The sequence below is a fragment of the Anoplolepis gracilipes genome, chromosome 6 (genome assembly GCF_047496725.1).
Source record: "Anoplolepis gracilipes chromosome 6, ASM4749672v1, whole genome shotgun sequence".
NCBI classification, from domain to species: Eukaryota; Metazoa; Arthropoda; class Insecta; order Hymenoptera; family Formicidae; genus Anoplolepis; species Anoplolepis gracilipes.
Genome location: NC_132975.1, coordinates 8,974,851 through 8,987,632, shown reverse-complemented (window position 1 = coordinate 8,987,632; position 12,782 = coordinate 8,974,851). Strand labels below are relative to the sequence as shown.

Here is a 12,782-nt window from a genome sequence, read left to right as displayed (position 1 = left end):
AATTATATAGCCGTCACGAAAGTCTTTACTTTATTTTTACAATAAATCCCTCTTTTTTTTTGTGAAGAAATAGCTGCTTTTTTCTTTCTTCCTGAGACTTAGCAACACACAGATTTTTTGTATGTTCACGCTTTACTAATTGAAAGGATTTAAACGCAGCAAAGGAATTAAAAGAGTTTTAACTTCAGGTAAAGCGGAAGGATGATATTTTGGCATTGAAAAAAAATTCGAAAATAAAGCCTTAGGAAGATCGTACGTCTTCGTAAAGAGCACACCGTAATCTGTCGTCGAGACAGCTGCTCATAGACGTAGATATGTAAAGTCTTCGCGCGATGCTCTTCTCTGCGTGATCCGCGGAAGGGTAAAGCGGCCAGGATCACGGGCCAGGATCACGTTCGACAGTTTCCTTACTTACAAATCGCTTTAGGAAGCGGCACGCCCCTTCGCGGCTGCCGCGATACGTTACACGCGCGTTTCTATTTACCTAACGTCGTACTTCTTTCTACTTTTCTTTTCTTTCACCCTCGTCGGCGAAATGAGAATCCGGCGCTCGCGAGTACGGTAACACGAAAATAGTTCACACGATCCGGTTGGTTCACACGCGCGACGCGTGCTCATACGAGCGGATAAATCACGCTTTTCAACCCCTTTTGCCACGACGGCGCTTTTAGACGCGAGGTGGTGGCTGAGTAGGTGCATTCTCGATGCATGGATATTTTAATAGCGTGCTTGGAAGATTTACGATTTGCTGAGAGAATATAGTCTCTTGAAGAAAGATTACGTCTCTAGAAAAATATTTAGATTGAGATTTAATGACGAAGGAATGTTTGTGGAATATTTTAAGAGCAAATAATTTAGTGAGTGGGAGTTTTTTTTATCGAAGAGTTTTTTGTCCAGGTATTTCATTATGCAGTTATTTTATATTTTTGAAGAAAAAAACCATCCAAGAAAATAGCCAACAAAAATCGACTACATAATATTGTACAATATTTTTTTGTATTTGATATTTTAAAGTATATTTTTATTTCCTTTTTCATAAACTTTATCTTCAAGAAGTGTATTGATTAATTTTTAATTCGCGACTAAATGAAATATTACATAAGGCAGAAATGCTCTCTTTTTCTTTCTCTTTTTAGCAAGTTTTAGCATTTAAATTTATTCAGCTCTTTGGAATAACCGTGAGATGGCATTCCTAAAAGGAAAATCAATCTCAGAAAAGTATTAGCAAAAGAGTGAAGGGATTTATACATTGTGTGTCGTGTCTGAAAGATCATGCGGGTGCCGTAATACAATATCAAGATAAATTCGATGCAGCTCTGCGAACAATTTACCTGCATCCGCGCACTCGAATTACACCTGAGAAAATAATTATAATCTATATTTCCTTATTAAATTCTTATATTAGAGACTGATATTAAAAGATATTTTTGCAACTTTTAATATAATTGTTAATTTAAACGTTAATCAATATCAAAATTTGCCGGAAACATATCAAATGTAATTGTATTGTTATTCAAGTTTGAACTGGCAATTTTATGATAATGTAAAGAGATATACTAAAATCACTTTTTTCATCAATTTTATGTGAAGCAAAATTCAACATTATTTACTTATTGTTAACAATATCATATGTTAATAATAAGCAAATATGTTATCTATAATTTTGTTAATATTTAATGCAAATTATCAAATCAATTCGATACTTAATTATTTGATACGCACACATGAATATAAGACAATGATTTCAAACAATCGATTACCAAGCATTTCTACCTCTTTCTCACGCTATTCATGTGCAGATTCATGTCGTAATATACGAAATACAAAGATGTCAATGATTACGAAAGATTATTCGTGCGAAACATTAAAGATATTGAAGGAAGATATATTGAAAATATCGATGTGAATGCGGGTTGACATCAGTTTCGACTCTGATTGTCGTAGATAGAGAGAACAGATGAAGAATACGCATTATATTCAATATTTCTCATTCAGTTTATGCGTATGCATGTATATAAGAGAAAAAAAATTATATTTATCAAAAATATAAGGAACTTTCTGCCTTATAAGGATAAATATAAATTTACAATAATTAAATTCTATCCAAAAAATCAAAGCATTTGTTCCGAGTTAATTCAATTTGCTAAGAAAAAAAATAGCTATTAATTTTGATCGCAAACTAATTTTTGCACTAATCTAATCGATACTTTAATTTACAACACTGTTGCATTTTCCATATTGAATATACATCTATTTTTTTTCTGATATTATTTTACTTGTGATATTAAACATCTACGCGCAATTTTTCGAGTACTTAATCGATTGTTTTACAAACCTTCAATGAGAGCCGGCCTTTCATCGAAATCCGCCGGCGCCGAAGGGAAGAAGAGGAAGGCAGGAACCAATTAGTCTCCCTCGACAGGAAAGTGATTTCGGTACGGTCAACTTCCCTGGAGACGCGCACTCTTATCAAGCCGACGGTGCTTGACACATTTTCGGAGATGCCTCAAATTTCTTCGCCATTCCGACGCGATAGTCACCCTCCTCAATCGTATTCTTGCGCGTAGAAAGAGTCAGTCGTGAGATTTCATTTTATCATTTCTACTAGTTCCAAGATTCTATCTCGATGGATTTTTTAAGTCGCCTTAGTTATACGTATAATTGTATTAAGAATCTAGTTGCTTATTCTACATTTAAATGTGCTGTAGCTTAATTCTGATTTTATATTTGCGCAAAAATTTTTATGATAAATAACTTTACATCCGTTATAAGCGAGTCATTCGTTATAATATTGCATAATTAAACAGTTTTATTAATCAGCAACAAAATACGTATTATTATTTAATATTAAAGTACTATTTTAAAGTAATATTTTTACTATTTTCTTGCTATATTTTAATTTTATTATACATTTTCACTATTATTTATTATTATTTATATTACACATGTAACGGCTGATATAAATGATATTATTTCATTATCATGTTACTATTATATATTTATGTTTTATAATTTTAGAAATAAAATTGCACTGTTTTCCTTTATGTCTTTAGACATCACACACTATTTAATAATTTTGTGTTTTGATATCTTTCCTTATTAGGATATCTGTTTTATTTCCATGAATTTATTGCATTTTTTATATTTTTAATATTTATTGATAAACGACTTCTTATTAGTTAAATCGATCTGTCGTTGTCACTCTCAAATTCGTTGCATCGTCTTTCTGTCGGAATTTAAATAATTTAACTATGTTTTTATACAATCGTCGGAATTTAATTATTATGTTTTTGTACAATCTATTTCTTGTTCAAATAAATCGTGCACTATTTCTATTTCTGTTTATAGTCAAACTTACGCGAGATTATAATAATTTGATAAAGAAATAATACAAGTTACTCCTTTAAATAGTTCTTAAACACTAATCGTATAAGGAATTGCGTATTTTTTTTCGCAAAGAATGTAAAATGAATTTAATATTTTTGGAAACACACAACCGATTATCTGAAATTTCTTTCTATTTCGCGAAAATGTGTATGTGTGTGTGTCGCACGATTTACATTAAATAATAGGAGCAACACGAACCTGTCACATAAAAACGTACACTGTATTTCCTGTTCGAAGCAAAGTCAATTAGTCACGTGGCTAGCTTTTTTACACAGTCTTTCTCTCTCTTTTTACTCAGAGTATCAATGTTCACTGTAAAATGATCTCTGACAGTTTGATAACTAAAAGCAATTCACTCCTCTCCGTCATAACGAGATGAATTGCAACTCGAATTTTTGCAGCTTCTTCTTTGGAACGTTATTGAATTTCTGCAATGTTCTGCCTCTTCTTTTCTCACAAAATCGATATTTGCTGTACACTTTTACAATTGAACAATCGCACTCTCTTCTTTCAATCGTACTGAAACACCATTATTTCAATTAATTGCGATTCACTGCTTCTTAAACGTTCGTGATAATAGTTCATCTCTCGGTGCGTTCTTCGACGACAATGACACTTGTTCTTCGGAGACGATCACTTTCTACCCGAGACTTCTAGCGTCATGATGCTGGCAACGCCACTTGCAATGTGTGGTGTTTCTTCATTAGTAAAAGATAGATTCACCTTATTGTGGTCAGTTCATTTGATGTTTAACACGTGTGTACCATTAAACAGCAGCACGTATTTGGTACATCTGGATGCACCGTACACGCTGGACTCCCCGTCGAGCGTGGACCAACAGCCGTCAAGCAACCGATTCGTCGCCCCCGCCTTCCGCTATCCTTTTCTCGCACCTTCGCGCACGTCCTATCCTTCTCTCCATCCCTCTCCTTCTCTCTCGCAGTCCAGCAGTTTGGCTTTAACATAATGTACATTCATAGAGAACATCGTGCGAATCTATCTAGTAGCATTACTAGCTACCTTGTTTTCATTGATAGAGTTACGTGTTTATATCTTATAAGTAATCCTTATCATATTTTCCGCGTGTATCTTCTGTAATTTGCTATTTGCTTCTTAGGTCTCTATCTACATTTCAGTAGCATGGAATCAATTTCTCTCGCTCCCTCCGACACTCTGTAGAATCTTCATCTTCCTCTATCTGTCTGTGTGACATGCTCATGGGGATGATAACGCAGCCGCACACGATTGCAACTTCCGCTTATGTATCAGGGTAGAGTAACTATGTAACCGAGATAACGCCTCTCGCATCTCATTGGTGCAAATTCTCCAACTTCTCGGTCACGCCCACGTGACATTTATGTAGGTATCCCCTCTGCTTCTGTAGGTATATGTATATACTCTGTGGGTTTCTCCCTTCCTCTTGGTCTCTCTCGCAGGGAATCTCTTTTTCGCAACCGCCGCCGCTACGAGAGAGCATCTTCTCCATTTTGCGCTCATTTTTTAACGCTTCTGCGCACACGATACACGGAGGAGGGTACTGTTTTACACAATACACAGGGATGCTTTACGGGAGGCCGTTCACACATTTTCTGTGGCGAGAGACAATGAACACAAGAACGGCACATTCTGTCATTGGAAATTTTTGCCGCCCCAAGTAATGTTTAAATTTCAACAGAAAGTACAATGAATTTCGGAAATTGATTATCTTTTCGACTAGGAAATACGAATATAATTTATTGAACTATTGTACGATTAACTCAATTATGCTCATGTGCTTTCATTACATTTTAATATAAAGATTAGTTTATATATATAATATTAAATAAAACATAAAATAATATAAAATTTTGTTCTTGCAAATTTGAGATATAAACAAATAAAATATTCTAGAATAAAATAATGAGTGTGTGTGTGTAATAATACAATTAAAATTTCTAAATTTGACAATACAGTCGGACCTCTTATCCCACGACCCTCTTATGCTACGAAACCTCTTATCCTAAAAAAAATCCTCTTATGCTACGACCGCGAAAGAGGAATTATACCCCCACTCTCAAATTTTTGTCGTAGGATCAGAGGATTAGAGGTTTAAGGGGAAGATTCCGGACCGAAAATGTCGTAGGATAAGAGGTCCGACTGTATATAAATTTGTATTGTTAGCAATGTGCAGCACATATGTTGGCTAACTGGAAGTAACATAAAAAATTGAAACCAGATGTGAGAAAAAAGTGAAATGCTAATAAAATAAGTCAAATTTCTTAAATTTGGTAAAAGAATAAAATTAATCAAACAATGGAAGCACAGGCATAACAATACAAATTAAAATTTTTTCATCAGTTGCTAGTTGTTTTAAAAAAAACTCCATTCTTGAAACGGTTAGCAACTGATGAAAAAATTCTAATTTGTATTGTTATGCCTGTGCTTCCATTGTCTACTAGAATAGTCAAGAAATAATAGTAATATATTTGTTAGCAACGTGCAGTACACATGTTGATCATCTGGACAAAATATATAAACTATTTTTCCTGTACTTAGTTATGACCTTATACTTTAATTGATTGTAAACCTGCTTTAGAAATTTTACAGCGTATAGTACATTTCACCTTGTCCTAACATTTGGTTGTAATTTATTGTATTCGTCCAGATGGTCACCGTGTGTACTGGACATTGCTAATAAATATATTACTATTATTTTTTTCAAAAGTAAAGTTTTTTTTGGAATGCCTAATACTCTTCCATAGTTTTATACTTTAAATCGTTTTATTCTTTACTTTTTTTGATTATACATATTTTTATATTAAATTTAAAAAATTCTTATATTCAATATTTTTTTTAATAAAATTTTAATAAATGAAGTTATATAGCATTTTTAGAGCATTATTTGTTTCGAGAGTAAAAAATTATTCTCTTAAACTGAATCGGTGAAAATGTCATTTTCTTTTTTCTAGATATTTGTCTCTTTTAAGAAATCATTCTTTCTTTCTCTCATTATTTTTTTGTTCGGTATTTTAATTTCTTTGAAAAAATTTTCAAAAATTGCCAATATTATTTCGCATTATATTTAAAATCTAAACTATCGAGAAACACTTCTAATTAGAAATAGATCTTTTTATGATATAAATTTTATTTAATTTGATTTTATTAATATAATTTTTTTACAAATCAATAACATAGTTTTCATAATCTTTATTTACCTTCGAGTTTATGTTATTTTATTATATGTACATAATATTGAAATTAAAGAAAGATTTTTTTTTTGCAAAAGAAAAACTCGTTTATTTTACGAATTATTGAGTAAGTTTCCCTGAAATAGATATTCGATTGCTCTAACTCATGCAGAATAAAAGTTGCCATTTATTTTATATTTTATACAATGACCACATGCTTAAAAAATGTTTGTCCATTTTGTCATTTTGCTTTCAAGAAAATAAATCAATTTGTTTTATTTTTCACGCATATAAAAGTGCAAAAGTATATTTACGAAGTATTATAAATTATTTATAAAGTATATACAAAAATATTTCGTAAAATCTTCTAGATTATTAGTTATTAAATTAATTAAATTAAAATAAACAACACTTTTTAAAATTCTTTAAACATATTTTTTTTAATTTCTAAACTTTATTATCTTAAATTTTATTATTAATTTTGACGAAATTTTAAAATCGTATAACAAAGTTTGGAACTTTTAAAAATCTTTAAAGAATTAAAAAATTCAATAATATAATATTGACGATTTTATGAAATATTTTTGCATGTATAAATTAAATATTTTATAATATTTTATAATACTTCACTGACCATCTTTATCTTATATCACAGAAGCTTTCTGTTTGAAATCTGTTTTATGAATCTGTGATATATATAGCTAATTAAAATATCTAATAATTAATTTTTTCTCATTATTAATTGATTATTGGATAGAAAAATTTAATTCTAAAATTCTTAAAGAATTGAAGAATTATTTTTTAAGTTATTACCTGATAATTAGTTAATATCTCTAATATCACTCATTATATGCAAATATTATCATATAATAATATTATCTAAGAATAATAATATATGTTAATCAATTGTAGACAAAAAATATTTTTGTCTACATAAACCTATATGATTTTCACATAAGTTCCTGAATCTCAATAACCAATTATATTCGACAATCATATCTGCTTCTTGCGAATGCAATCTTCCTTCCTTTTTCCATCGATACATACCTTCTTCATACTTTACTCTCCATGACTCAAATCAGTATGAAAACAACCTCCAAAAAGTTGTCCTAATCTGATCTAACCTACATAAAATAAAATAGCATTTATAGAGATAATCAAAATAATTCTTTTTTTTTAATAGGAAGTGTTTGAAAAAAGCAATGAAACATTGTTAATTAGTATTATTGATATATCGACGTAAACTGTCATTGCATAATTATTAGACATGAGCGACAAGCAAAAAGTTCTTATTTGTGGAGACGTGGAAGGACACTTCAAGTTCCTGTTCTCTAAAGTGGATGCTATCAACAAGAAGAGCGGTCCATTCGACTTCTTGTTATGCATTGGTAATTTTTTCGGTGAAGATAATTCCGAATTGGAATCGTACAAGTCTTGTGAGAAAACCATTCCCGTACCAACGTATATTATTGGACCTAACAGAGAGTCGGATTTGAAACACTATACCGATGGGGATGGATATGAGATATGTCAAAATCTCACCTATCTTGGAAAACGTGGTCTTTATACTGCTAGTTCAGGTCTCAAGATAGCATATCTCAGTGGAATTGAGAAAGCATCGACTGAGAACAAAGAGATATACTTTAATGAACAAGATGTTATATCCATCAAAAATAGTTGCTTAAAAGGTCAACCAAGTTTTCGTGGTGTAGATATCTTGATGACATCTCCGTGGCCTGAAGGCATAACTAATCTTGACAATAACAAGCCAGAATACAAGTATCAGGGTTCCAAATTAATCGCCTGGCTCGCTACTCATATTAAACCTAGATATCATGTATCAGCTTTAGAAGAAATTTATTACGAACGGCCTCCATACAGGTCAGTTTATTTTTCAAAACTATTTGTAAAATCTTAAAAGTTCTTGTATAAGATGTGTGTGTTTCAATTTTGAATATTTTTATTTACAGGAATCAAAGTCATGGTGATGGAAACATGGAAATAGCTACTAGATTTATAGCTCTGGCACCAATAAAGAATGCTCACAAGAGAAAATGGTTGTATGCATTGAATTTAACTCCTGTTGATAGAAGTAGATTATCAGATTTAATTATGAAAACGACTGACGAAACGTCGAGTCCATATTCCAAATCTATGCTGTCTGATGATCCAATGTCGCAAAAGCAAACTCATACACAATTCTTCTATGACATGAATTCGAAAGATAGTGGGAAAAGACGCCACCAGAATGATAATTTCCATAAAAAACCAAAATTAGAATTTGATCAGTCAAAATGCTGGTTCTGTCTATCTAGTCCAGTTGTGTCAAAGCATCTGGTGATTTCCATTGGCACAGAGATCTATTTAGCATTAGCAAGGGGTGGCTTGGTAGAGGATCATCTTTTAATTTTACCAATAACACATCATCAGAGTCTGTCAATCTTACCAAAAAATGTAAAGGAGGAAATGGATCTTTACAAGAAAGCTGTGACTAAATACTATGAGAGTACCGATAGAGTACCAGTATTCTTCGAAAGAAATTTCAAAACATCTCACTGTCAACTGCAAGCAGTACCAGTTCATAAAAATCAAGCACCTGCGCTGAAAGAAATGTTTGAGGTATTTTTATTATTTATCTTACAATTAGTAAAGATACTACAGATTAAAATCAAATATGTCCTTTATTATTGTATCCAACATTTAATGTATATAACTTTTTAGGAATTGGCTGAATGTAATAATTTCAAAATAACAGAACTGCCACAGCACACTGATTTACAGCAGATCGCAAAACCTGGTGTTCTATATTTTTATGTAGAATTACCGAACGAAGAGAAGTTGTATTACAGGATTAAAAAAGATTTTCCTTTACAATTCGGCAGAGAAGTATTAGCATCTGACAGGATATTAGATATCAATGACAGATCCGACTGGAAGGATTGTCACATAAGTGAAGAGGAAGAAACTGAAGTAGCAAAGAAAATTAGGAAACAATTTGCAGCATTTGACATAGACACTTGAAAATTTATACTACTTTTAAGTATTAATTTTTACTTAAATATGTATATATTAATAATGGAAATAGAATTATAATCAATTTTTGTGTAATTTACTTTTTATTTTAAGTTTTATAAAAATTTTTTATATGCATATTTAATATGTACATAATTTTTAAAGATATATTTAGGATATCAAAATTGTTTGTGTTGAAATTTCTAATTATTCTGATGACCCATTTGCCTGATATTTTAATTCATAATCATTTGGAGTCATCAGTGGATTTAATCCACATTGTTTCATTTGTACTGCAATATCAAGCAAGTAATCATAACATTCTGTCCTGTTAAAAGGAAAAAAACATTTTAAAGATTAAAATGAAAATTACAAATAAATTTTATTTTACTGTAGAGAAACATTTGATAATATATAAATTAGTAAGTAACTTACATAGTTTTTGCCTGCTGCCAAGAATCACCCCACACATAAATTCCATGTCTGCGTACCAATATTGCACAAGTTTCAGGATAACGAAGAATAACGTCATCTAAATCATCTCTTAAATCTCTTTCAAAAGGAGTATTTTCTATAATCGGTATTACTAATTCTTCATCATAACGATATGTTCTACCTTCTTGCTGATTCCATATACCTGCGTTAATTAAATTATTTTAAATAATGTTCAAATTTCTCTCATTTTCAAGTGTCTTTTTAAAATAATTTGAGAGCATACCTTTTATCATCTCAAGATGAGTGAGTCTAACTTCCTTTCCAGGCCATAATAACGTTGCCATTACAGCAAATTTAGAATGTGTGTGAATTACAGCACCTGCATTTCTCCTTAAATAAGCACACATAAATAGGGGAGTACATTGTGACTTCTTCAATTTTTTCTCTGATGGTGGCAACTCCAAATCTTTTCCATTGATATCTTGCACAAACATATCATTGGGCAGCATTCGTTCCTTTTGTACACCAGAAGGAGCTATGTAGATCTTATCTCTAAAATTTTAATCAACATTTTTATATTTCCAATAATATTTTCTCATAAAAATAAATTCTTTCTAGAACAAATATTATTGCAAATACTAACTCATGTTTGATAGAGATTCCACCTCCCGTACCAGTCACCCATCCAAGATGATAGAATTGCCTACATAGTTCTGGAATAAGATTTCTTGGATGTTCCTGTATAAAAGAGAAAACTAATTTTATTAAAATAATTCAATAAATTCGTAAATTAAAAAATTTAGATTTCATAAAAATTGATTATATATATAAACAACCTCATATCATACCTTGTCATAATTGGCATCATAAGCTTCTGATGACATTTTCGCTCTTAAAATGAATATAAAAGACGAGAACAACTGCGTAACCGTGCAATTATTAAATAGAATTCTTATCACGTAGATAACAGAACAGTGATAATAGGATATAAAGATGTGTTATTTTCGAATATTAATACACAATGTATCTATATATATATATATATATATGTGTGTGTGTGTATATGTCTATCAATATTTGCACATGTATGGAATTATATACAAACTTCTCTGTAAAAAAGTGTTTTTGTTTATCTAAATATATATCAAATTCCATTTAATTACAATTGGATAAATATGCAATCGTGGACAAAAAGAGATTTTAACACTTCTCATCGAGTTTCGGAACACATAAAATTTCAAGGATAATTTCAACATGCATTACATATATTCACGTGTAAAAATTTATTATTTTATCGTGTTGCAACTTTAATTTTCCCATTGCAAAATAAATCATATTTCTTATAGCTTTCAATACATATGTTAGTTATTTTTTTGTATCCACGTTGAGATAAGATTATCTAGTTTATGCATGATCTGTGGTCAAAGCGAGAACGTGTTTAGAGAATGAGAAATGTCAAAGATCATTCGTGTGTGATTGTTTACAACATTACAGTGCACAGTGCAGTAATAGTTTCCAAGATTTTTTACGAGCATAAGAGATAGAAATGAAAATTAAAATATTATGAAAAAGAATTAATATATAAGGATTTATTTTTCTGATTACAATGGCTGCTTGGATCAATGTAACTTCAAAGTATGTAGTATACACACACTAACATTTCATCTCTATTATCAACATAGATCAAAATTCTATAAATAATTGCGTGTGCGATTATATTTTGCTATTACATCAAAATAGTTATAATTTATCATTTAACACAAATGCAATATTTACTTGTATTATTTATTATAGATTAGAACAAGGTTTAACAATAGTGGCTCGGCTGGATAATAGTAAATTCCGTCTTCTTGTCAACCGTATATGTCAGAGCTTGCAATCCAGCATTGATACAAAGGTATTCAGTGAGGAGGAAGAAGAAAAACTGCTGGTTTCTTTAGATCTAACAAAAGATGAGTTAATTCTTCTGTTGGATACTATTACATCGATTTACAAGCAAGCTGCATGTAATGTTGTCAAACCATCTCTCATGGAAACAGTCATGAAAGACAATTTTAAGATAGATGAAGAAAAAATATCAATCTTTACAAACGCATGGATGACTTATGGCAAAGGCATTGTGGAAAATCTTAGACAAAAATCTATGTTTCCTATTCAGGTATTTTAATATGAATGTAGATAGAGAAAACTTAATGGTATTCTTAGTTAGTGGCAATTAATCTATATTAATCATGGTGAATTAAGAAAAGAATTTAATTATAGTTTTATATTATTTGACAAGGTGAAAGATATCAATTGGTGTCTAAATGTTCAGTCATCATCTTCTACAATTTCCAAAGATGCACGATCTGTAGCATTACTTCAACTTGGTCTAACTGGTGATAAGACATCTACACTAACAGTGGAATTTGACAAGAAACAGTTGACAGATCTTTATTATAATTTAGAGAAAATTCAAACTCAGTTAGATGCACTAGAAGCAAAAATGTAAATAATTTAACTTAAGCACGTTTATTATATAAATGAATAATGATTTATCATACAAAATTATATTTTGCAATTTTTACATAATTTTTATATACAGATTTATTTATATATATTATACACATTTATTTTCTTATATGCTATAATTATGAAATTATATCTATACAAATTTATTAAAATAATTAAAAAATTTATATAAAATATCAATGTTTTTTTGTAATTTTTATAGGGACAAAATATTTTACTTTTCTAATATATCCTTCGCTACTTAATATATTTAAAAAAATTTAGATATTA

At 30.4% G+C, this 12,782-nt stretch overlaps 4 protein-coding genes across 4 annotated transcripts in view; 2 read left to right on the top strand and 2 right to left on the bottom strand.

Moving 5' to 3' along the window:
- Positions 1–2,767, bottom strand: part of Sim (bHLH transcription factor single-minded) — a 40,824-nt gene extending 38,057 nt beyond the window's left edge. The window contains exon 1 of the mRNA XM_072895191.1: positions 2,336–2,767. The gene's annotated coding sequence lies outside the window, so the exon portion shown is untranslated. The remainder of the gene's footprint in view (positions 1–2,335) is intronic.
- A 4,853-nt stretch (positions 2,768–7,620) lies between these two features.
- On the top strand, positions 7,621–9,996 carry LOC140666527 (CWF19-like protein 1). Its single transcript, XM_072893798.1, has 3 exons — positions 7,621–8,435; positions 8,525–9,173; positions 9,276–9,996. The coding sequence occupies exons 1-3, from the start codon at positions 7,822–7,824 to the stop codon at positions 9,573–9,575; spliced, it is 1,563 nt and encodes a 520-aa protein (XP_072749899.1). The 5' UTR covers positions 7,621–7,821; the 3' UTR covers positions 9,576–9,996.
- Positions 9,757–11,040, bottom strand: LOC140666528 (probable methylthioribulose-1-phosphate dehydratase). The gene is made up of 5 exons (XM_072893800.1): positions 10,850–11,040; positions 10,645–10,739; positions 10,285–10,553; positions 10,002–10,203; positions 9,757–9,894 (listed from the first exon to the last, which is right to left on the bottom strand). Exons 1-5 carry the CDS (start codon positions 10,883–10,885, stop codon positions 9,774–9,776), a joined length of 723 nt encoding a protein of 240 aa, XP_072749901.1. The 5' UTR covers positions 10,886–11,040; the 3' UTR covers positions 9,757–9,773.
- Positions 11,041–11,116: 76 nt separating this feature from the next.
- Vlet (COMM domain containing 10 protein valette) lies at positions 11,117–12,737 on the top strand. The gene is made up of 3 exons (XM_072893801.1): positions 11,117–11,636; positions 11,796–12,159; positions 12,283–12,737. Exons 1-3 carry the CDS (start codon positions 11,608–11,610, stop codon positions 12,490–12,492), a joined length of 603 nt encoding a protein of 200 aa, XP_072749902.1. The 5' UTR covers positions 11,117–11,607; the 3' UTR covers positions 12,493–12,737.
- Positions 12,738–12,782: the final 45 nt, after the last annotated feature.